Below are 25,381 nucleotides of genomic sequence, written 5' to 3' on the forward strand. Positions count from 1 at the left end.
CTCTTTTATTAATGGTCTTTGAATAAAAATACATGATTAAAAAAATCAAAGAAACAACGTTGCAGCTTAAGCTAGTAATTTGTTTCATTGAGGTGAAGGAACACCCAAAATACTACTGCATATAGCAATTGGAAATGAAGACTCCAATGAGCTTTCCCTCCCATGACATTTTGTACATATTTGTCTGAAGAAAAAAAAAATATGAGAAGGCTACATCCAGGTCTAAGTAAAAATGCACTTCAAAAGTTATTGGTTATCTGACAAAAGTACAACTTAATTCTAAGCAACCATGATAAGCCCTGACATGGCTTCACAGTTTTAAGTTCTCACACAATTATTTAGAGTTGATAACCTTGTGGACCAGTACAGTACATGTATACAACATGACTTATTGATTTACTTCTAGAGAGGTATTAGTGAGATATAAATCAAGTGGACTGTAATCAATACTGCCTTGGTCATTTCTCTCCATACAACTAGTAGATAAAAGCAGTCCATTTTACACAGTAATATAAAACAAACAGGTATATAAAAATAGGCTCCAATACTACCAAAGCATGCCATAGGACATTTCATTCATTTTTTTCTTTCATAAACTTACAAATTTAAAGATATACATTCACTGCTGACAAATATCAAATTGGTTCACCACGGGTTAGGCTATTTGATTCTAACAATAATCTCCCTCCCTCTCTCCCCTTTTATTGTATTTTTTTTTTCAAAATGGCAGTCTGTCTGTTATAACACCAATCAACTATTAGAACAGCTTTGAAAATAAAATTTGTGAAGATACCAACTTGAAAAATAATCAATTAAAATGTTCCTCTTTCTCTCATGCATCTCAGTTAATGGAATTCATGCACTTTCAGTTTCAAGTACAGATGCTGAGAAGAGTATTTATTTTCTTGAATAACAACACAGATTAAGTATAGCCTTAATGTGGACATAGTCTCTACAATTCTTGTTGGCATTACATATTTAGGCTGTTGGCTACAATGTCTTGATGGTCAACTTTTGGCTACAATGTATCTACTAATAGTCAGCTGTTGGCTATAAACTGTCAGTCTGAGCTGCTGGGGAGGCTTTCGCACTGGCTCCACTCTCTTCCGCTGAGGATGAGAATTCTTTGCTGTTTGGATCACTGGTAGACGTTGAATCCACGTCGTGTTCATTACAATACAATTTGCCATGTACTTGTGAGATGCGACCCTTTTCATGACCATCGCAGTAGGAGTTAGGACAATCAGTGCATAACTTGATAGACTGGCGACCACATTCATCACAATGATGCCAAGGACATTCCCATTTGCCTGTAACAACAAAAACACAAACAGATCAGTTTCAATCACAGCACACGGTTAACACGATATCCACAAGTTTGTCTGTATGCATTGTGCAGTTTTAAACTTTCTTCTATGCATTAAAGTATGTATAATTCCAAATGTGGCAAAGATGTACACATAAAAACATCTTAATAATGTTCCTTTCTCCAAAAATTGCTTTATGTCCAAGCCTAAATTCAACACTGAGTACTGTGAGTAAGTATTGCACAAATTTTTTTAGCAATGAATCAATTTTTCATTTTTGTCCCATAGGTAATACTTATTGAGACAGCACAGCATTTTTGAAAGATGACTTTTTTATTGAGTCTTCATCAGCACAAAGGGCTCTAGTTACATATACAGTGCTTGTAACATTAATGTGATGTATTCATGTACTAATGTTGTATACTTACCATGTGGAGATTTACTAAGATTCAAACAATTCAGATGGTAGGCTTTAGGACATGACTTTTTATCACACATCACTAACTCTCCACCTTCATCACATCGAAAACATACGTCTTCATGATTCTGCTTCTCCTGTTTCCTTCTTCGTTTCCTCCTCTTCTTCTTTTTGGGCTTGTCAGCATCTATTGTCTGGGGAAGAATTCAAATATTTTGTGAATATTTAGCTGGCAATCATTGAAGGATATTGTTGGTTTTCTTCTCTTTTAGGGGGGGGGGGGGGCGTGCAAAGTGTAGAACAGTGTAGCCAATCATGTGACCTCAACACACTTGCATCCCCTCTCCCCTCCCACATATCCATTCATTCATCCATACAGACAGACTGAGACAGATGGATCTGTTGTTACAATGCAAGCTTCATCATCGGTGCCAGTTTTAGGGGGCAAGTGTAGAACAGTGGCCATTCATGGTAAAACAAACAAACAAACAAACAAACAAACACACAAACAAACACACACACACACAGGAAGACAGAACTGTCAATAAGACACAAAATAGTAATGGCTACAGCTCCCTTTCTCACCGCTGCCGCCACCACCGCCACCACCGTGCACCGCCACCACCACCCTACAGAACTGGCTTTGAAGTCACACACATAGCTCCAAAGATCCCTACCAACATACTTAGCTGTGCATTCTGCATACCAATATCTCTATAATGATATATAAATTACCTTTGGTCTGACTCCGATGTAACCACTGCAATTCTTGGCACCACATTCACATTTCTTCTTGTCATTACCAAGACAATCTAAATTGTAATTAAATGTCAATTCTGACCCTGGAAATAACCAAAACAGAAAACCAATTGTAAAGCCATCATTTGTATTGAAAGTAAATCAAGTAACTTTAAAAAGAGAGTACATCAAAATCTATTCTCTGAAAAAGACATATTTCTGCATTTGTATAAAGTGACATACTAAATATGCCATATATAACAACGTTCTCATACTCGGGACTGCTGTTGATGCATCACCTTGGTGCTAACACACAAAAAATCTCAGTGATGACGACAGTTAGAAAATGCTTTACTAACACTATATCTACACCATACTGTACATAGCTTACACTATATCTACACCATACTGTACATAGCTAACACTATATCTACACCATACTGTACATAGCTAACACTATATCTACACCATACTGTACATAGCTAACACTATATCTACACCATACTGTACATAGCTAACACTATATCTACACCATAGTGTACATAGCTAACACTATATCTACACCATAGTGTACATAGCTAACACTATATCTACACCATACTGTACATAGCTAACACTATATCTACACCATACTGTACATAGCTAACACTATATCTACACCATAGTGTACATAGCTAACACTACATCTACACCATACTGTACATAGCTATTTATGTAACACTGTGCTGGTAATATTTTGACAGAAATTTAACAACTCTTCTCATTATCACTTTTGTCGTGCTGGTCCCATTGACATGGGAACAGACAGCTGAAAAATGTACTTATCCCTCAGGTACAAATTATGGCAATCAAATGCCTGAGTAAAATATGCCATGATTGGGTCCAAACATTCTTGGAATACCTACAAGAAGTTTCCCACTACACATCTTGGTCTATTTGTGTATAGGGGCTCATCAAACTGCAGTGTTTACTGTCAAGGGCTGAAGTAGGTAAAATCCAGTTGAGTTTTCCAGCTAATTTACCAGGGTTTTGAGTCCTCCATGTTATTTACCAGGGTTCCCCACCAAAATTAAAAGATGCAGGGTATGGAAATCTATGCAAGTCTATCCCGTGCTCTGTTACTGGGGTTCTCAAGCCTTGCCACTTGTGTGTGTGTGTGTGTGTGTGTGTGTGTGTGTGTGTGTGTGTGTGTGTGCGTGCGTGCGTGTACGTGTGCATTAAACTGTTTTATGAGAGTGATAACTTACCGCCAGTTATGTCTTTTAGAGCAAAGAGGCCAACTCTGGTATCTCCATTAACTGTCCATTTTTGTGTTTCACAATTGGGATCACATGAATGGTTCATGAACCTAGCCAGATTTCCTTTTGGTCCTGCATCAATAGTACGATCTTTATCCAACGTTAACATGTAGTAGTTGTCAATATTATTTTCCTGGTATTTTTTTATCCTTACACGACTGGTTTCATCATCTACTAATTCTCCAACATATTCATTCACAAAATCCCCCTGTAAAAGACACAATTTCAAATCATATCAAAAAATATTGTGCAAAATGTTCCGACAACTAACAAAATTATTTTATATGCCAGAGATATAAATTTATTCCTTTTACAACATGTAACTGGTGAAGACTTTTATGAGTGAATGCAAGTCAGCATAAAACAGTGACAAACCAATTCAAAAGTATGTACGGTAGGTAGGGGTTTTTTTTTGTTGTGTCTTCATAGTCATATGATCTTACTTTGTTAAGAATACCTCAATAAGTAACATTTGCCACATTAATTCCGAAGTGATGTTCAGAGATAACACCAGCATCAAACACAGTGTAAGTTATTTTACCTTCTCACAAATATTTTCAAAAAGAAAATACTCATAAAGTCACTTAAAATTTACCACAACTTGATGAGTGTTTGAAACATTTTGAAGCAGTTTTCATATTAAACTGAGACCAGTTTCCTGGAATATATTGCCGCAGTACATCCCATGAACAGACCACCATTTTCATGACTAGTCAACTTATTTCATAAATTTCATATTCCAGGAATAATTCAATTTAATCCAAGGTCTGCCAATGATGGTTTGAAAATCCAGGACTTTCAAGGAAACCACTGACCCTGCCATATCAAGAAACCACGGACCCTGCCATATCAAGAAACCACGGACCCTGTCATATCACTCACCTTTTTAACATCTACATTGGTTTTCAATCCCCAACCCCGTCCTTTCTGTGATGTCCTAAATGGAACACTGTCAGGGTACTGCATTTTCTGAAAGCGTTGATTTTGGCATTTATCACCAGCTGGACAGACTTGTGGATGGCATTCTATAAGCAGCATGCGATTCAAGCAATCACTGTCTGGTCCACAAGGATTCTTCATATCTGCTTTACATTCACAGGGAGTACACTGAGACATGTCAAACTGAGGCATCACCACTTTAGCTACTGGTTTATTGGTCTGCAATCAAAATGACACACAGTTTAATAATTGAGAATATGTACTTTTTTGAAAACATATTATCACTGGTTTGTGTAGTTACTTCTTCATTTCAGTATGTTAATAAATTTCTGGCTATTCAGCAGGAGTTTGACAATCAAGCAAAATTACAAGACTGTTTCCAAATAAGCTCTTTAATTAAATTCCACCAATGATTTGATTAAACACAGAGTATTATTATCACATCAACTTTACACTTATAATACATCAAATATAACTTTTCTGCCAAATTTAATTTCTAGTAGTAGTACCAAGAACAAATTGATGCTGATATGGTTCAAAGTAAACATTTTAGCCAATTTCATTCTGTACAGATAACAAAAGCATAATACACAAATCAAAGCTACACATACTGAGCTATCCACAACAGTTTTGTTTTCATTATCGCACTATGTAAAACATAAGATACCTGTGCAATGTACCATACCCATATAATTTACACCAACAAATGACATCACATTCATACATTTTGTCATCTGCAATGACTATTTACAATCTCTGCACATCAAACAATGTCACCACCCTATCCATCAAATATGCAAATATATGAAACATGGTTGATAGGTTTACACAGCAGACAGCAATGTCCTCCCTGAAAAGCAGTGCACCGGAAACCAAACACACTTAAATTTCTGAGTCTCTGAAAATGAAAATGACACTCCAAACCATATTTTATGACTACATGGTATCTAGAAAGTCACAAGATTCTTCCTAAATGATTTCAAATAACTCCCTTGAAGTGTTACCAGTCACAAAGTCCTCCAATGAACCAACAATCTAATACATACACATCTGTATTTAACTAGGGTGTTTAGGTAAGAGTTATGTTAGTGACAGGAATTGGGTTAGACTTCTTAGTATAGTTAATTTGCATAATGTGATGAGAGGACACTGTTTCATGTGTATCCCCCCAAAATGTGGAGAGAAGACTGAAATAGACAAACAAAATGGCAGTCCAGGATACTATTAGTTACTTACCTTACTAATCTACTTGACGGACTACATATTAATTATCACAATGCATCTGTGAAAAGTGAGACATGTACATAAGAACCAATCCTATGTGGTGAGTTAGTGAGTTAGTTTGTGAGTTATCCTATTACAGTTACAGATCAAAGGAGAAGAGAGAGAATAGACTTCTTACAAAACATCATTTTGGCTCATTTCTTGCTAACCTTTATAAATTTGTATGGTGTGGGTTTCTTTTCACTGTTTTCCAATTCTTTAGCAGTCCTCATCTCTTTGGCTTTCTTCCACTCTTGAAATTTCTCAGCAGCTTGTTGAAGAGCTGTATCACCATAGAAAATAAACAGAAATTACTTTTAATTCATTGCCTGTTTATAGATATACTACAAATAATTGGAGGACAAATCTAATTAATTCTATTTAACACATGCTCAAAGAAAGCAGTCTTTCAGAACAGTTGGATCATTAAAGTGGCCATATGGATGAGAATTTGGTATTTATTTTGGATTTTTATTTGATAAAACAACTTCACTGTGTTTTTATACTTGAAAAAATAACGTGAAAGAGCATATACCAAGTCCATGTTCATAACTCAATACATTGCAAAAAGGTGGAAAAAGTGTAAAAAGTTTGTTATTGTACGTACAATAACAAACATTTTATGCATTGTTTAATGTTTTGCAGTTTATTGAGTTATGAACATAGACTTAGTATATGTTATTTCACATTATTTTTTCAAGTAGAAAAACATAGTGAAGCTGTTTTATCAAATAAAAATCCAAAATAAATACCAAATTCTCATCCATATGGCCACTTTAAGCTTTATACAGCAGTTCTGAAATAGCTATATTTTTAGACCTTGGGACGTTTGTATTTAATTTCTATGTTTCTCATTGTAACACCTTAAAAATGATGGGTCAGTTAGTCGATTGGTTAAAAATTTGAATGGTGTCTCTGGACACAAAATTTCATTATTTACTGGTGGCTTCAGTTTGTCAATGTAAATATGATTAACTAAAGAATCTCACCAAGTCTAAAGACTGCAGCCAAGCCTTTAGAACATTGACTATCTTTACTTCCTTTATCACCCTCCTGGAAGTGGAACACTCTGGCTTGATGTGTCCAGAAATAGTCATGAGAGCCAAAGAATCTCACTGGAAATTCACCCACTTGGTGTGGTTTCTCCTGAATATTTAGAGGAATGTTTCTTGGTTGACACACTTCTGCAGGCCACCATCTAACAGATTAAAACAAAATCATTTTGGATTTGAGTACTTTCTAGACAATGTCTATGGCAAATCAATCATACAAACTATATTACTTTTCCTTAGGTTCACCCATACTGTGGATTTTTTCCATTTGCAAAGTTTTCAGTAATGGCATAGTTTCCTATCCTTAAACAGGATCATCAGTTCGGTAAAACATACAAATAATTAGTTCTCGTACCACAACTAAGGGTTATTATTACTTACTCATAATGTTTTGCCTGATCAGGTTGACAGGCTTTGCCAAACTGTCTGCTTTCTAGCTTTGCCACTAGGCGACATAGTGGCAATGACATGGTCATAGATCACCACTGTGCTGCCTAGTGGCTAAAGCCAGCAAAGTTTTACAAAACCTGTCACCTGAACAGGCAAAATGTGACTCATAAGTAATTAGAACCCTTGACTGTGGTACAAGAACTTATTTTTACTATAGTTTCCTAGTTTCACCCATACTACATCACCATACTGTGGTCTTTTACCATTAGCACAATTTCTAGTAATGGCTTATATACTAACCTATAGTTTCCTAGTTTCACCCATACTATATCACCATACTGTGGTCTTTTACCATTTGCACAATCTCTACAATACCAACACTCTTCAGGAATTTCATCGTAGCCAATACATTCAGGATGAAATGCTGCAGGACAACTCTCACAACACATCAAATTACCACCTGTTAGAAGAAAGACATCAAAATATCTGTGAGTGTGAATGATCTGAATAGAGGTGATGTAGTTATGTTTTCCCATGACCCTCAGAATTCTTCTTCCTGCTGCTTTCAATGATTATGTATAAATCTATTTTTTTTTCTGGCAGACTAATTTCAATTCAATTCATTCGTCTTGCATTATATGTACACAATGGCTGACCATTCTTCATATCTTACCTTTAGAACACATAAAACACCAACTAACATTCACGTGAGAATGGTGTTTCTGTGTCTTCACTGGTTGAAAATGTTTACTGCATACTATGGCATTGGATGCTAAGACAATACTGCCAGCAGCTATACAACCATCTCCTGCATGGTAAGCAGTGGGACAGCGTACACATCTAGTCAATCGACCTGTAACAACACAAACACAAATACTACACGTCACTTAAATGTAAAATGTAAACTGTGAAATTTGAATGAGTACCAAATACAGTGAACACTAGCAACAACTTCAGGTGAGATAAAATAGGATATCATGTAACAACACTGTTTTGACTAAGTCTTTGAAGTAAGATTCAACATGAGGTGCTTCAAAATCAAAGTCGACAATGACACAGTGATGTGCTTATCAACGTTTTCCAGAGGCCGGTGCCTGCAACATAAAGGACATTAAACCTTCTTCAGTCACTCCCCCTTCCCTATTCATTGGACTGATCTTTCAAACTACACACACATATAAAACCTAGCTGTGCTGACCATACATACCTTTATTTGCTCTCGTACTCTTTGGATTTTCTGCAGAGCATGCCTGACATGTATGTAGAGGGCATGTCACACCCTTGCCATCAAACCTTGTTAGTGGCCATTTCTTTAGACAGTCTTCATGGTAAAACTTGCCACACAGGGCAACAGAACATCGTTTTACATTTGACTCTCCTTTACCACAGATAAAACATGAATGGACCCCTAGAAACAGACAGTCAATCAGAACAGTTAGTGAATAAGTATTATACATGCATTTTAACTTTTATCTATCTTTATTGACTTGTTTACGGTGAAACTGATATGTCAGTGTGTTTTGTTTTTTTAATTTATCTTTGATAACACTCTATATTTTAGTGTAAACCTTTATATGTCTTTCTCCATAGACAAAAGACATCGGTATGGAAATCTTGATCTATGTTGGTTTCTGCTTCAATCTGGATAATAATATCTAGTTTAGTTTTTGACCAATGTTCAAGGACTGCTAGTTACTATATTCATAAAGTTTGTAAGCAGGACATGCTTCTATCAGTATAGCTTAACCAGCAATAAAGTTTTCAATGCTGTACATGTCAACACACGAGGGCGCTGTTACAGTATGAATGACAACTGAGCAGACAGTCTTTCACATCAAAGTACCATGTTTGAGTTTGGCTATGAAGACAATAGACTTACCTGATATACATTCATCACATTTGAATACCCCTGATGGCATCTGTTGGAGTCCTATACAATCCAGATGGAAAGCACCACAACACTGGCCTTCACAAAGTAGTAATTCACCCGGCCTTTCACAAACTTGACACACGTTTTCTTTCCTTGATGCACCAGCACCACCACCACCACCAGCTGCACGACTACCACCATTTTTTCCATTAACACTACTTGTACTACATCCATTTCCACTGCAGTGTCCGTTGCTACATTCACTGTCGTTTGTTTCATCACTGTTGCCATTGGTTGCAGACTGGATGGCATCGCTGATAATGCTAGTATCAATAACTAGAGGATTCTCATCTTCTTGCATCTCAGCAAAGTCTTGAGACATCTACAAAGTGACATACATAGTTCAGTCAGAGATGGATACAATAACAAGGCAGACTAATCTTTTAACAATGCAACATTAGTCATGTGTCACGTTTAGTTATTTGGGAGGGTGTTTAAAAGTACACCAGTCATCAGATACATGCACCTTGGGGTTCCACATCATGAAAACCTGGTCAGTAACTAGGGACGCTCAAACTTTGTCTCTCAGCACAAATTTGCAAGACTTTCCCCCCAGGTGAACTTTAGCACCTTACATCATATAAACCAAATGCAAAATGGTTACAACTTGGGTTACGCACATCGTATGACCACTGAACTTTGGCAAGAAGCATCTTTTAATTCAGACAATCTCTAACTTACCAGCACACTTCCTTTATCAACTCATTTGCATATGATATGGTATCTGTATAAATGATATGCAAGGCTGCATTTTATGTAATTATCATTGTAAGATCACCATGGCAGCACATTGTTTCAATTGAGACCAGTATATTTGCTAGGTTGAAAAATGTATGCAGTTTTATTTTCCCTCTATGTCTGTTACTGACATCTTAAATCTTTGGAAAGACTATTTATTTCTGTCAGGTCCTTAAAAAACTTACTTCTGCTGTAATAGATTTAGTTGCTTTCGCTTCTGCAAGTTTCTTCTTAGCAGACCCAGGACGCCTGCCTCTTTTCTTCTTAGGTGGTGTGTCTGTGGTAGGTGATGTAACAGGTGTTTCTTCTGCTGGTGCTGCATCTGTGTGTGTCCTAGCTGCAGCAGCGGCAGCAGCAGCTTCCATTTCTTTCAAATATTTAGGTTTTCTGCCTCTCTTTTTCTTGAGTGGTGTTCCATCTGGTGCTGTAAGTCCTGCCACACGTCTGGCTGCAGCTATTACATTGTCCAGTGTATCATCTATAGCATCTCTTCCATTTGATTTTTTATCTTCAGTTTTAGGACTTATCTACCAAAGGAATGAGAGAGAATACTTGTTAGAAGAGAATGACATCAACACATGTAAGAATTCAAATCAAACTTTTTAGAAAACTCCACTGATGTAAATCTAGCAGAAGATTCAAACCTTTCTATATACCCATATACTGCTGTTAGAACAACCTGACATCACTTGCCATCCTCAACTTCACTTGGCTTTCGTGATCCCCTACATACCAGAGATATGGCATGTGCGTGTTGAACTTCCTTCTGTCCCACCACGAGTTTACACATTCTCAAGATTTTGTAGAGTGGTGTGCCCTCACTGTACACTAATTATATAGAGGTCAATGTATAGGTCACCATTATTGATACATTGTCGCGAAATTTTCTTCGTAGGCTTATAGGCGAGGATTGGTCTATTTTCCATATTTTGACCATACACATTTGGGTATAAATTATAGATTATAATAAAATTACACTTGATAAATATGTGAGAGTGTATTTATATCCTGAGATACAGAGCTAGATAAATGATTATGTACAAGCCTTGCAACAAACATTTTCATGGAAATATCAATTTTCAGCATGTTTTCTCCAGGTTACAAGTAGTAATAATTTGAAGTGAAAATTATGACAAATAAAAAGTTGCATCTTAAAAATATGTGCAGAAGCTGAGATTTTCTATATGTTTACTAGATCATAGTGAAAGTTTCTTGATAGTTAAGTCTAAAAGGACAAAGTAAGCATACTTCCTAGCCACAACCATTATTCTAACAATAAGCAATAACACAAACAAGTGCATAATACTCTATGAGAGCATTTATTTAGAAAAATGCATGCATGATATTGAAATTATTTTTTTTTCTACACATGTGCAACTAGACTGCACTAGAGTGTGTTTGACAGGGTGAACCCACATCACAAGACAAGCATTATTATAATATTACCACCTACCACAGAGACCAGCAACTAGCACACTGTCAAAGCACAAGATCACAATGTGACATCTACTATCTCTCAATTAGCACAACAGCTACAATAATACACCTAAGAAGGCAGGAAACAAAAACTCTACGTACTACCTTAAGTGCTTTTGTCATTTCAGGAGAGAATCCAATGTTTTCAACGTCAGCTTCTTGCATCTTTTTGGATGGTCTTAGCTCCCTTCGTGATCTTTTCACTGGTGGCTGCTCAACCAGTTCCTCTCCTTTTCTCTTACCTGTAAACAAACACCAATGCAAAGAGTGTACTTCCTTAATGTTGTACTACGTTTCTTGTGTGATAATCACTTTAAGATGGTCTATCACTATATATTGCTTGTACTGTCTTCTTCATACTTTCTCAATATGGTGGAGATAATACACATATATGTGGATGTACAGAATATTCTGTTATTTAACAATTACATCCTTCCAGGTATTTAATTACACAGCTTGGTAATTAACAGAACCAGCATAAAGTGCTCTTACCATATTACCATGATTACAAAGAGAAATTACCATAAAACTTAATTTAAAGATGATTACAAAGAGAAATTGCAGCAGGAATAGTGATAACTGAACTTGTTTGACATTGTGCAATCGCCCCTAAACTCCTTAGCGTGATTAGGTAACTTATACTACACACAAACTGAGTTGAATACATTGAAACAAAATTTTTAATCTGCATCATTTGTTCTGAGGCACTCAAAATGTTCACAGGCACCATTCAGCAAGAAAATACTAGTAGCCTAAGGGGGGCTGTCACTGCTTGTCTTGACTCAAAGGATAAAGCCCCTTAGGTCACTCATATTTTCATTAGCTTTAACAATGAAAAAACATTGGGAATGATAATCATCTAACTATCATATGGTGGTGTTCTGATGAATTACTGTCAAAGTATTTGTATTGTAGCTGGTGTGTGTGTAACTTAGTGAGACAAATCATCAAAGTATTTGTATTGTAGCTGGATGTGTGTGTAACTTAGTGAGACAAATCATCAAAGTATTTGTATTGTAGCTGGATGTGTGTGTAACTTAGTGAGACAAATCATCAACGTATTTGTATTGTAGCTGGTGTGTGTATAACTTAGTGAGACAAATCATCAAAGTATTTGTATTGTAGCTGGATGTATGTATAACTTAGTGAGACAAATCATCAAGGTATTTGTATTGTAGCTGGTGTATGTATAACTTAGTGAGACAAATCATCAAAGTATTTGTATTGTAGCTGGATGTGTGTATAACTTAGTGAGACAAATCATCAAAGTATTTGTATTGTAGCTGGATGTATGTATAACTTAGTGAGACAAATCATCAACTTAAAACATTGTCATGATATGTAACTGGCCGAACTCAGCATTTTCTGGTGTCTTCTTGATTCATGACCTATGTATAAAAGATTTGGAAGCTAATTCCTCTATCTATTTAAGCATGTGTATGAATTGAGACTGGGTTTGCTAGTAAGATGTTGACAAACCACCATCTGCACTGGTTATACGTTATGTTACTACAGTGCACTGAGGACATACTGACAGATATTGACATAGTCAAACCCTTCCCCTCCCCAATTATCTACCGTTCTGACATCAACACAGAGGAAAACTTGGTTATTTCTAGAGATATTTCTATTGGGCAATTATGGTCTCTATACTAGTCACTTACCTGTTTTTGTACTTTCATTAGCCATTCCTGCAGCAAACTTAGATTTATACCGAGACTTTTGTTTATCTGACATTGCATTCCACTGTTGTTTAAGAAATTCCAGGACTTGTTCATCTGTGTAATCAGCATGGTCATTTTTCACTTGATCTTTATGCTTTTGGCAAAATATAACAAAGCCTGGCTTTCTGCCACGTTTTTTTGGAGTGTCTGTACTCTCTGCAACCATCACATCAGCAACAGTGATGCGATCTATTGGCGATTGTTTGACCACCTTAATTTTACGCCTCACATACTTTCTCTTTGTCCGTGGTGGTGAAACTTCGCTTTCAGTTCCCGATACGGCAGCGGCATCACCACCACTTGCACTATCTACAGGTCCTGACACAGCTGCAGCAGCTTCCTCATCTGCTTTCCTCTTCTTGTATGCCCTTTTGGCTTTCATCTTAGGCGAGTCGCCCAATGACACCACATCAATTTGTTCACCAGGTGCTGTACCTTCTGCTGATGTGGGCATTTCATACTTAAAAGTAAAGTTCAGTTTTCTTTCATGCCTGCTCATAGGCAGTGCTCTTTCACATTCTTGTACGGCTATTTCCCATGCCCCACGTTTTGTAGGCTTTAATGTATTCCTTGACAGATATTTTGCTCTCTCAGCCTTGTTTTTTATTTTTGCTCCCATTTCTTCGACTAGTGTCTGATATTGGTCTCTCCCTGTGAATTTCCTCATACTGGAGCCACTAACCCAACCTCTTTCGGGCACTTCTCCAAAGAATTGAACGTGGTATAGTCTATAGTTCTTCGGTCCACAACCTGTAATCAACAGACAGAAATAAGAAATTACATCAGGATATACAATTACTTTGCAAAATTGGCCTCTTCCACAAGTCATCAAATGTCATGACTATTATTTTCAATAAATTCTCCACAGTAATATTAGTGTCAACCCAGTATATGAAATAGAGTACTTTATCTACTAAAGGTTCTGACAACTAAGGGGTTCAATGAATATGGTTTAGGTAATAAAATGTAACTTTAATTATGATAATGAATTACATGAAATTTAACTCACTTTCTATGCATGGAAAAGTAGGGCTTTTTTTGACAACTAACCATGTCAAATTAAACATTTTCATTTTTTTTATTTACATTCCAAGTGTTCCCTTCCGAGCAGATTATATATAATGCATGCACAGCCAAAATAGTTCTCTAGGTAAGCCTTGAAATTTTATGTTACAGGGTATCACATCATGTATAAAATAGTAAAATCAATGATAGGCTAGGAATGACTAAAACTTTCTTGAATTTCAGATTCACCGTTATATTCAAAACTTCACAAAGTATCTGCATGTCAATTACAAGTTCTAATATTCCAAAATCAAAACATAATTGAATAATATATTAAAGTAGATGTTCAGTTCACATCCATACTATCACCTCAGGCTTTATATACATCATACTAGGTGCTAAATCAATATACAGCTATACAATGCAGCATGCCAATCTGGGTCAAAGGTGAAGTGTAAGACTTGAGTAACCAGATGCATATATAAGCTCTCTTAATAGTCCTCAACAAAACACACATTGCCATATATGTTGATGCTACCTGACTGTGATGTTTTTACTACTGCTGATCTCAGTAAAACACACATTGCCACATATGTTGATGCTATCTGACTATGTTTTTACTACTGCTGATCTCAGTAAAACACACATTGCCACATATGTTGATGCTACCTGACTGTGATGTTTTTACTACTGCTGATTTCAGTAAAACACACATTGCCACATATGTTGATGCTACCTGACTGTGATGTTTTTATTACTGCTGATCTCAGTAAAACACACATTGCCACATATGTTGATGCTACCTGACTGTGATGTTTCTACTACTGCTGATCTCAGTAAAACACACATTGCCACATATGTTGATGCTACCTGACTGTGATGTTTCTACTACTGCTGATCTCAGTAAAACACACATTGCCACATATGTTGATGCTACCTGACTGATGTTTTTATTACTGCTGATTTCAGTAAAACACACATTGCCACATATGTTGATGCTACCTGACTGTGATGTTTTTACTACTGCTGATTTCTGTAAAACACACATTGCCACATATGTTGATGCTACCTGACTGTGATGTTTTTATTACTGCTGATCTCAGTAAAACACACATTGCCACATACGTTGATGCTACCCGACTGTGATGTTTTTATTACTGCTGATTTCAGTAAAACACACATTGCCACATATGTTGATGCTACCTGACTCTGATGTTTTTACTACTGCTGACCTCAGTAAATAGACTATATTGCTGATGGAACCAGGACACAACAAGCGGACAAAACAAAGACACATAAATGAATAAACTACAGGCTATAATAAATGACTAAACCACAGGAAATGACAAATGAATGAAAAGTAGGTAAAAACAAATTAATAAACAGGGCAATAACAAAATTCAATAAATAAATAGTGAAAGACAAACGAATGAATAAAACAAAGGTAACAAAACGTTGAAAAACAGATGGATAATGCACAGGGAATATGGACAAAACTGGGAATAACATTGAAAATACACAGGGAATAACATGGATAATACAAGGACATAACCTATGGATAATACACAGGGAATAATATGGATAATACACAGAGAATAATATGGATAATGCACAGGGAATAATAATATGGATAATACACAGGGAATAACATAGATAATGCACAGGAAATACAAGGGCATAACCTGTGGATAATACACAGGGAATAACATGGATAATACAAGGGCATAACCTATGGATAATACACAGGGAATAACATGGATAATACACAGGGAATAACAAGTGGATAATCCACATGGAATAACATGGATAATACACAGGGAATACAACATGGATAACACAAGGGCACAACCTATGGATAATACACAGGGAATACAACATGGATAATACACACAAGGAATACAACATGGATAATACACAGGGAATAACAAGTGGATAATACACAGGGAATAACATGGCTAATACACAGGGAATAATATGGATAATACAAGGGCATAACCTATGGATAATACACAGGGAATAACAAATGGATAATACACTGGGAATAACATACAAAAATGTATATAAAACAGGGAATAACAATGGATAATAAACAGGGAAAAACACGGAGGAATAACATATGGATAAAACAGGAAATAACATGGATAAAATACAGGACACGAGTCATGTATAAGCTGACTATTAAAACTAGGATAATCATGTATATGTAGTTGAAACAGAGGGACTGACACGTAGCTAACCTTCATGACTTCTATATACAAACACACTGTACAATGACATGAAAACTTTACACGTAGCAAATCACTAATGAACACACAACAGGTAGTATCAATTGTATTAATAAAGGAACAATAACATGGAAACATGTACCTACAGTCACAAATAGATATATGACAGGTGAGGTAGTGACAAATGTATAAACAAAGGTAGAGACAAATTTAAAACAATGGCAGCCACAAATTAATAAACAAAGATGGTGGTATGTTAACCAAAACCATCAAAGATTGAATGATGGCATTACAGGGGACCAACAGGTCGCTAAAACCTGGCAAGCATTATAATGATCTATTCTATTTCATTGTCATTCAGAGACAGATTTACAGACATGAAAGTATTTTAATATCACACATTTCCAATAAGAGGAACTTTTTTCAGTTAAGGAATATGGGACTATTGGTCACCATCCTGGACTACCAATTTAAAAGTTAATTCTGAGCCCTGTGAATGTTGTATAATTGATTGATTTGAGAAACTGATTAATCAAATTGTCAATGAAGAGATAAGCATCCCACAGACTTCCCTTTGCATAAGAACCATAAAATATATATCTTTGCTACAATAACATCATATGAATTTGATAACTTACCTTTCATTCGAGTGTACACACCCATATTGGGATCATATGCCACCATGCAAGGCCACCACGGATGACCACTTACTTTGGACCAAACTAAATCCCCAACTAACCATTCACATGGTTTTTCTTCATAAACTTGCGTCCCAGTGCCTGGTTTTGGGGTTGGCGTTTTGGCTGAGCTTGCCTTTCCTGCTTTCACAGTTTCTTTCTTCTGGGCTAAAGTAAGTGGTTTCTGAGCAACAGCTGGTGTTTGTACCTCTGGTTCATCAGTTTTTCCTGTCTCTTCATTTTCTGTTGCAGTGGTGGTAGCTGTTGTGGCTTTGGGTTCCTGAGTTGCAACAGCTTCAGTATCTTGTGTTCCAGATGAAGTTGAGCCAGCTTCACCTCGTGTAGCTGCCCCGCCACTACCAGCCTGTCTTTCTGCCCCACCTGCTTCTCCTTCATACAGAGTAGATGTCAACTTAGGTCTTCCATGTGCAAAAGTCTTTGTTATTTTCAGCTTAATTTCTGGTGAACTAGGGGGTGCATCTGATGACTCCGATGGTGTGGATTCTGACGGGGGAGTTGGCAGATAGGGAGATGCATTAGTTGTATTGCTCGTAACAGTCCTTGTAGCAGTTCCTGAAGCTGTATTAACAGGGGATGATGGTGATATCGACTGTTGTTGAGGCTGCTGTGTTTGTTGCTGCTGAACCTGTGGTTTTTGTGGCAAATAATGTTGCAAATATTGTTGCTGTTGTTGCTGTGGCTGGTACATCATTGGAGATGCCTTGTTTGATGAGAAGCCAGGAGCTAACTGCTGTGATTGTGGTATCTGAGGTGGAGACATATATTGTTGTGACGCCATTGATGTAGGGAATGACGTTTGGGGCATGAATGACTGTTGAGAATATGCTGGATACTGTGGCATAGAGAGTTGTTGGGACATTGACTGTTGATGCATAGGCTGGGCAATTTTGTGATACGGTGGCCCTGGCACAGGATTCACACGTATGTGACTATAGGGTTGACTGTAGGATACACTTGGAGTCTGAATACTGGGTTGACTGAACGTAGACCTTGCACTTTCAATAGCACTCTGTAATGGTGGTGGTGGCGGCAATTGGTTTCTGCCAGCCTGATCCATACTGCTTCCAACACTGATATTGCTGCTACTACTGCTGCTTACACTTCCCTGCGATGAAACTTCCTCTACCACGGGCACACCCTCCTGTTGGGACTGGGCTGTTCCCATTCAGAGACTCCCCACAGAACAGAACAGAAGCCCTCACGACCTGATTGAAACAAAAGAAAGTGAGAACACATTAAAAAAACTTTTCCAATCATTTTCTTCTCTGTTCCAAGGAAATCATTTTCCTAACAGTTCCAAGAGTAAATGAACAATGTGATTTCATTTAGTTTTCTACGAATACTGGGTTTTTTGGTATTACGTATCTAGTTGAAGAACATGTGTATTTGACAAACAGCAAGTCTGATCTTGGTTCATTTACATTTTGTAATTCTTTTCCCCTTGACCATTTCAACAAGCAATTCCAAAATGTGAACCTAGTGATAGATATCATGGTATGTTAACCATGACAATAACTACTTTATAATTACATGTCCATGCCAGGCTTGGATATTGACTATAGAAATGACCACTATGCAATGACAGGCAGGGATATTGATCATGCAAATGAGCACTGTCATGCCAGGTTTTGATATTGTCAATGAAATGCTTGGCTTGGATAATGACCATGGAAATGACCACTGTGTAAAGCCAGACTTGGATAATGACTATGTAAATGACCACTGTGTAATGGAATGCTTGGATAATGACTATGGAAATGACCACTATGTAATGCAATGCTTGGATAATGACTATGGAAATGACCACTGTGTATTGCTTGGATATTGACCATGGAAATGACCACTGTGTAATGCAATGCTTGGATATTGACCATCGAAATGACCACTGTGTAATGCAATGCTTGGATATTGACCATGGAAATGACCAGTGTGTAATGCAATGATATTGACCATGGAAATGACCACTGTGTAATGCAATGATATTGACCACGGAAATCCTTGTGTAAAGCCAGGCTTGCATATTGATCACAGTAATGACGACCGTGTATTGCTAGGCTCTGATATTGTCCATGGAAATGATAAAGTGTACTGCCAGAGCTCGACATTGACATTTGAGAATGGAAATATCTACCTGTCATGCTAGGCCACAATATTGACCATGTAAATAACCAGGAGCACAACATGAAGCTTGGATATTGAACTAGACCATGGAAATAACCACTGTGTAATGCCAGGCTTGCATACTGAACCACTTTAATAATTGTGTTTTTCTATGGAACCCCTTCCCCCCTGCAAATAATAGATACGACCAGACGAGCGTAATCATCGTCTTGAAGTCAGGATATCTTATAATAATACTTTGACAATCTAGAAATTTTTGGAAGATTTCACATCTTTTCTGTCAAATTACATTACCAGTAATATTCCAGCAATATTCAAAGAGAAACGTTAGAGCTAAAAGATGTTCTCTATTGACCATCACTGTAATATATCAAATTGTGGATGCAAAGGACAGCTACTTATTTCAGTATGATCCATTACATAAACACTAACATATGTAATGTGGTTTCAACATACTCATGTGGACTAGCTCTAAAATTCAGAACTGACAATTGTTGTTCTTACTGCAACATAACCCTGCTTCAGAATATAGATCATACCACCAGCTTGCAAAGATGTACACATTCGAACAGAAAATACAGAATTTATACTCTACTTTTCTTCTGTCTACATTGTTGGTTCAGCAATGCAATACGTCCACAAAGCCATTATTTTCTTAAATTTGTGAAGAAATAATAACATTATTATTCTCCAATATTTTTCTTCCATTAGCTGGAAATATTCACTACAGATATAAGGGATTCTTTTGTACGATGACTTCATCAGTGATTGTTCTCACTTTTTGAAAATTTCCAAATTGATTAATTAAAGAATGTGATACTTCGTGGACAAAAACTAACAAAATAATAATTTTGGCAAATTTTTTATCACCAAAAGGTTGATGCATTTTAGTTTGTAGTCAAGAGTTATCACATGGTTACCTTTAAACAAACCTTGACTACCATCAATCCTGAACTGGATTTCAAACTGGTACTAATGTACATGTATAACTGTGGCAGCAGATGGTGGGGAATCTGAGGGCAAGAAGTTTTAACTTCATAGTTCTAACAGAACACTATGACTCTCAGCAGAGCTATGCATTTGCAATATGGGCTTGAGCTAGCTTTAGTAAGGTAAAGCCAAGTACAATTCACATATATCATATAACAGGATTTTCATTTCATGAAAACAACACTGTACAGCCGTTACAAACGAATAATTTGAAATGTCACTAAATTCTGTCTGTTGAGACATTTTTTGACAACTGTTTTTGGTCAGATTCTACACGTACAAGAATATTTCAGTCACTAATTAGCATAATTCTTGTCACCTATTTATATTCCCTATTTGAATGCATTATTGTCTTAGTAAACATATGGCAAGAACATACAGTCTGATATAATCACACATTTCCATATGTATTTCCATATCTCTCATGTAAAGAGTACAATCATTCTCTACTTGTTGTATGGACAATATAACAATATCTAACACTTGGATATTATTCAAACTATAGGAAGATAGTCAAGATTTTGATGTTTCTTGAAGTCTTTCAAGTGAGATAATTTCTTGTCTTTTAACTCTGATGAGTTTACTGGTCAGCAAATCATGCAGATGTAAACATAACTTCATATTCTAATTATTACAACACCATATGTAAGCATATGGCATGTCAAAATAAATACAAAATTTCAAGCTTGCTACTGGAAAATGAAAACAATAAAAATACCACACAGTACTTGTTTTGATGGTGTTCTACATTCAATGCCCTGTAAAACAGGATTTATACCAGTAAATGAAATTGTGGAACCGGGTTACCCTCCCTAATTTTGACCAGGATATTTACGACATGTTTACATACAACATAAACATGATTGAAATAGCAATCTCGTACAATTTCAGTCACTGTTAAAGTCTGAAGATACACCTTCAGCTTAATTTAGTTCAAGTTCAAAATTCACCTTTCATTGCCTTAAAATCAATGAAGAGGTGACTGAAACCCTAAGCCTTCTGTGAAAGTATCCCATGGCAAACACCATGCATCATACAAAGTGGTACACTGGCCCAGTTACCATGCAGAATGTTGCTATCTCAGGAACAATAAACTGTTGGAGAATCAAAGAAAAATAAACTGTCGAAAATGAAAGACAAATTTTGTATTTGGAGAAGTTGTTTTTGCAACGTGACAAGACATCCTTTTATTGGTGTGTTTGCTCCAGAACATTCAATCATAAACCAAATCAGGTCACATTCAATCATAAACCAAATCAGGTCACTTTCTGTCCATTACATCATGGCACTAATGTTGGTCTGGCAAAAACAAAATTTACACAGAAAACAGAAAAGGCAAAAGTCAGCATCAGTGATAATTTCAAACAACCCTTCAATAAAAGAAATGGGATGAACACATTTTCTGATTTTGGTATGAGAGAATAAACATTTCAAGTGCGAATACAATATTGAATAAATGTGGTCAATGTTGAGAACTTCAAGAACGCTTTTAAAAAAGTATTACACAATTTAATTAACTGAAATATTTGTTTCATGTTTGTCAAAAATGGTGAGTGTAAATACTTATTGACAAGTACTAAATAGGTCAAAGGTTGTCAACAGGATGGAATAATAATGGACAAATTACAACAAATACCTTTATGTATTATCAATTGTATCACTAAATGGTCAATATTTGTCAGAATGCATAACTTTAAAATAACCGTTACAAAGTGTCAGCTGACCTCTAAGTCTAAGTCTAACCTGTTAATAGTATCCTACTGCACACAGTAAATGACCAACAATGCCTTTTTTACGACCTGACAAAAAGCACCAGACACTGGATAAGATGCATACTTCATAATATGTATCTAATACCAAACGAAAACAAATACAAACCCATCAAACTGTAACATCTACGTAATAAATTCATGAGTAAAACAAAATATTGGACTCAAATCCCTTAAAAGAGAATGCATTAGACCTATTTTGATACTCAAAATATCCTTTTCTGGGGAGAAATATATCACTAGGGTACAATAGAAAGTCTTAACCACTGGTCACCGTCCAAAAGACTTCCTAACTCTGTAATTTGATTACAACAACTTGACGCCATAGGAGAAAATTGTTTGATCCACAGTAGCTATATTGAAGCCACATTTGTACATTTCCCGACACATTGGCTTGGATTATGATAAATAACACAGTGTACACAGAACATGTACGTTTCAAAGGTGACATAAAGCCATACAATCGGTAATATGACTTCGGTCACATAAATTACACACACATGTACAAATACACTGACAATCCCTACAATAATTACAACTACAAAAAATTATTCTTAACTTTCAAAGCCCTCTAACACGTTTATCAGTTAACATTTCCACTAGATCGCCTGGAACCAAAGCGCCATAAAAATTGGTGCAAATCACACATGCAAATCCTACGTCCGCCATGTTGGATTCACACACTCTCACACGAGCTTGCTGACCTCTCATACACATCATCAAAACGCTAAAAGAAACTGAAATATTGCTACTGACTGCTCATATTATAGTTAACTGAGATGAATACAAATGTAGTGTTTGAATATGACAATAACCTTTGAGTTCCTGGTGTTCTTTGCGGCGAAGTTTTCACCCTCAGTCTTCAACAACTAGGCCCGAAATCAGTCGGAAGGTCTCGGCGGGAAAATACTGCTGTATGGTTGGCTTCCGAACATGAACGGAAAATCCCGAACATTTGCGATGTTTTTCGGTACAATTCGAATACCACTCATACACTTATGATAGTGAATACAGTTATAATTTATAGGGTACTATCATTAAACTAGTCACATTATTGTGAAATTTTGAAACAAAAATGATTAATTTGTATAAATCTTTGACATTTTTTTAGAATTTGAAAACAAAGCAAAAACACAAACAAACAGAAACAACAAAATGAAGCAAGCATTGAACAAATAGGGAGGGATGAAAAAAAAAACGTTTGAGAACGTACTATGCAAATTACATAGCCGAGTTTACATATATCGCTAAAGTTTCTATTTGATATTTTTAGTTTGTTTTGTCTCAGGTCACATAAGAACATTATTACATGTTTCATAAATGTAAAAAGGGATGTTTTAAAAATGTAAATGAAGATGTTCGAAACCGATTCGGAAATGTAATATCAGTTTTCAACTTGAAGATTCATTTGCATTGTTTTTGTTGTTGTTTTTGTTGTGTGTGTTGTAAATAGGTGCAGTTCCGAACTGACGAACTCTCCTTTACTTTTTTTTTTGCTTAAACCTTGACAGATAGCTAGGAAAAAGAAATGAAAAATTACACCCCTCCCATAAAAATGTAAACATACATTGTTAAAAATGAAAAGGGGACCCGGGTATTGCAGAAACAAATCAAGCTAATGAATGGAAATGCATGAACATTTTTTTTGTTAGTTACGTTAAGATTTTGATGGAAACGCTCCCGACATTGCAAAAAGAAAATGAGACACGTTTGGCAGCCTGCCCATGCTCATTGAAAACGTTGTTATGGTTACTTAATGAGAATCAGTCTAATTCAGCAACTATAAAGTCTGTTTGATCAAATTACTGGAGTTGAGACTTGTTTACTGTTCTGGGGCAGAAGGTCAGGCAACTTTCTATTTGTGGATAATATTTGTATTGTAAACACAACATGGTATACATGGTAGAACTCCATATACTGACAGCAATTTTCACCATTCCAACAACGAAACTATATACATGTCGAGTCGATATACAAGTTTCTTTAGGTCGACATAGCTACCATCATCACCGCCGCCGCCGCCGCCGCCGCCGCCGCCACCACCACCACCACCACCACCACCACCACCACCACCACCACCACCACCACCACCACCACCACCACCACCATCATCATCATCATCATCATCATCATCATCATCATCATCATCATCATCATCATCATCATCATCATCATCATCATCATCATCATCATCATCATCATCATCATCATCATCATCATCATCATCACCACCATCAACATCAACCAGCAGCATCATCATAATAACTCAATCCAGCCTATGTTTGATATACGGTCACGTAATGTACAAATGCCAGTTGCGTCGTCATAAATATATAGTACTGTGATATTTAATTTCTTTAGATCCTTTGAATTGTGTATCTAGTCATGTTGTATTGCATGTGTAAAAAAACAGCGTGTTTATTATTTCATCTATTAGTTCTTGTCTGCATTTATGATATTATTTAACAACTATCATGCATTTCTTTGGTACAGTATCTGAGTCACGTGTTCGTTATATTAACTGTCCTTATAATATAATTTGTATTACAATACTGAACATCGTGTAGACATTTGTTGAAAGATGTATCAAGGTAAACTGACGAGGCGATGAGTTGAGTAAAACTGGAACATTTCGTGATAGCCTTGAGTGACTGAGGCCGTGTGCCTGAGCAGGTGAGAGAGACGTTCACAGCTCCCACGTCAAAAACCAAGTCTTGAATCTCCCACGCTTTGATCTTTGCGTTACAGCCCGGCTTTATACTAATTGAATTGCAATCATGCATAGAAAATGTGCGTCCTAAGATAACAATAGGTCACGCATAATATGAACGTCCTGGAAAATGATACAAAGGACGCTAAAACTTTAATAATGTCTCTAGACATATACTGATATAGACATACGAGATGGTACACCCATGGGAACATTGCATGCTACAAATACAAATATGGCTGACTTTCACTAAAAGTGATATGAGCACCAAAATACTGTTTGTGTATCGTTCTTTTCTTAATGGTAAACATGAATTAAAAGAAATTGGCTATATGTGAATACTAAAACATGTCTGTGATAGGCGGGAATTGGCTTGATTTTTGAAAATCGACCCTGGAGGTCAAGGTCATAGGTTAAAGTCTCAAGAGTTATGGGTTAGACACTTGAATTGAGGATCTTTGTATTACAAGTTTTTGAGTTATATGCAGTACCGCATTCAGTCAAATTTGCAAATATAAAAAGAAAAACCAAACAAATTAAAGTGACGTGCATATGTCTATGTGATATGCCTCATCAGATTTGAATGAAAT

At 36.4% G+C, this 25,381-nt stretch overlaps 1 protein-coding gene across 2 annotated transcripts; it reads right to left on the reverse strand.

The window, feature by feature from the left end:
* On the reverse strand, nt 1-22,973 carry LOC144446156 (histone-lysine N-methyltransferase NSD2-like). 2 transcript variants are annotated; one of them, XM_078135885.1, is made up of 16 exons: nt 22,897-22,973; nt 17,142-18,406; nt 13,214-14,023; nt 11,655-11,791; nt 10,259-10,600; nt 9,285-9,657; nt 8,613-8,813; nt 8,079-8,258; nt 7,706-7,865; nt 6,953-7,161; nt 6,134-6,246; nt 4,644-4,919; nt 3,711-3,969; nt 2,461-2,567; nt 1,736-1,919; nt 1-1,310 (listed from the first exon to the last, which is right to left on the reverse strand). In XM_078135885.1, exons 2-16 carry the CDS (start codon nt 18,364-18,366, stop codon nt 1,051-1,053), a joined length of 4,836 nt encoding a protein of 1,611 aa, XP_077992011.1. In that variant the 5' UTR covers nt 18,367-18,406; nt 22,897-22,973; the 3' UTR covers nt 1-1,050. The 2 variants fall into 2 exon arrangements, with proteins under 2 accessions (XP_077992011.1, XP_077992010.1); XM_078135884.1 differs by having other exon boundaries at nt 11,652-11,791.
* Nucleotides 22,974-25,381: the final 2,408 nt, after the last annotated feature.

This window comes from Glandiceps talaboti, chromosome 15 (assembly GCF_964340395.1).
Source record: "Glandiceps talaboti chromosome 15, keGlaTala1.1, whole genome shotgun sequence".
Taxonomy (NCBI): domain Eukaryota; kingdom Metazoa; phylum Hemichordata; class Enteropneusta; family Spengelidae; genus Glandiceps; species Glandiceps talaboti.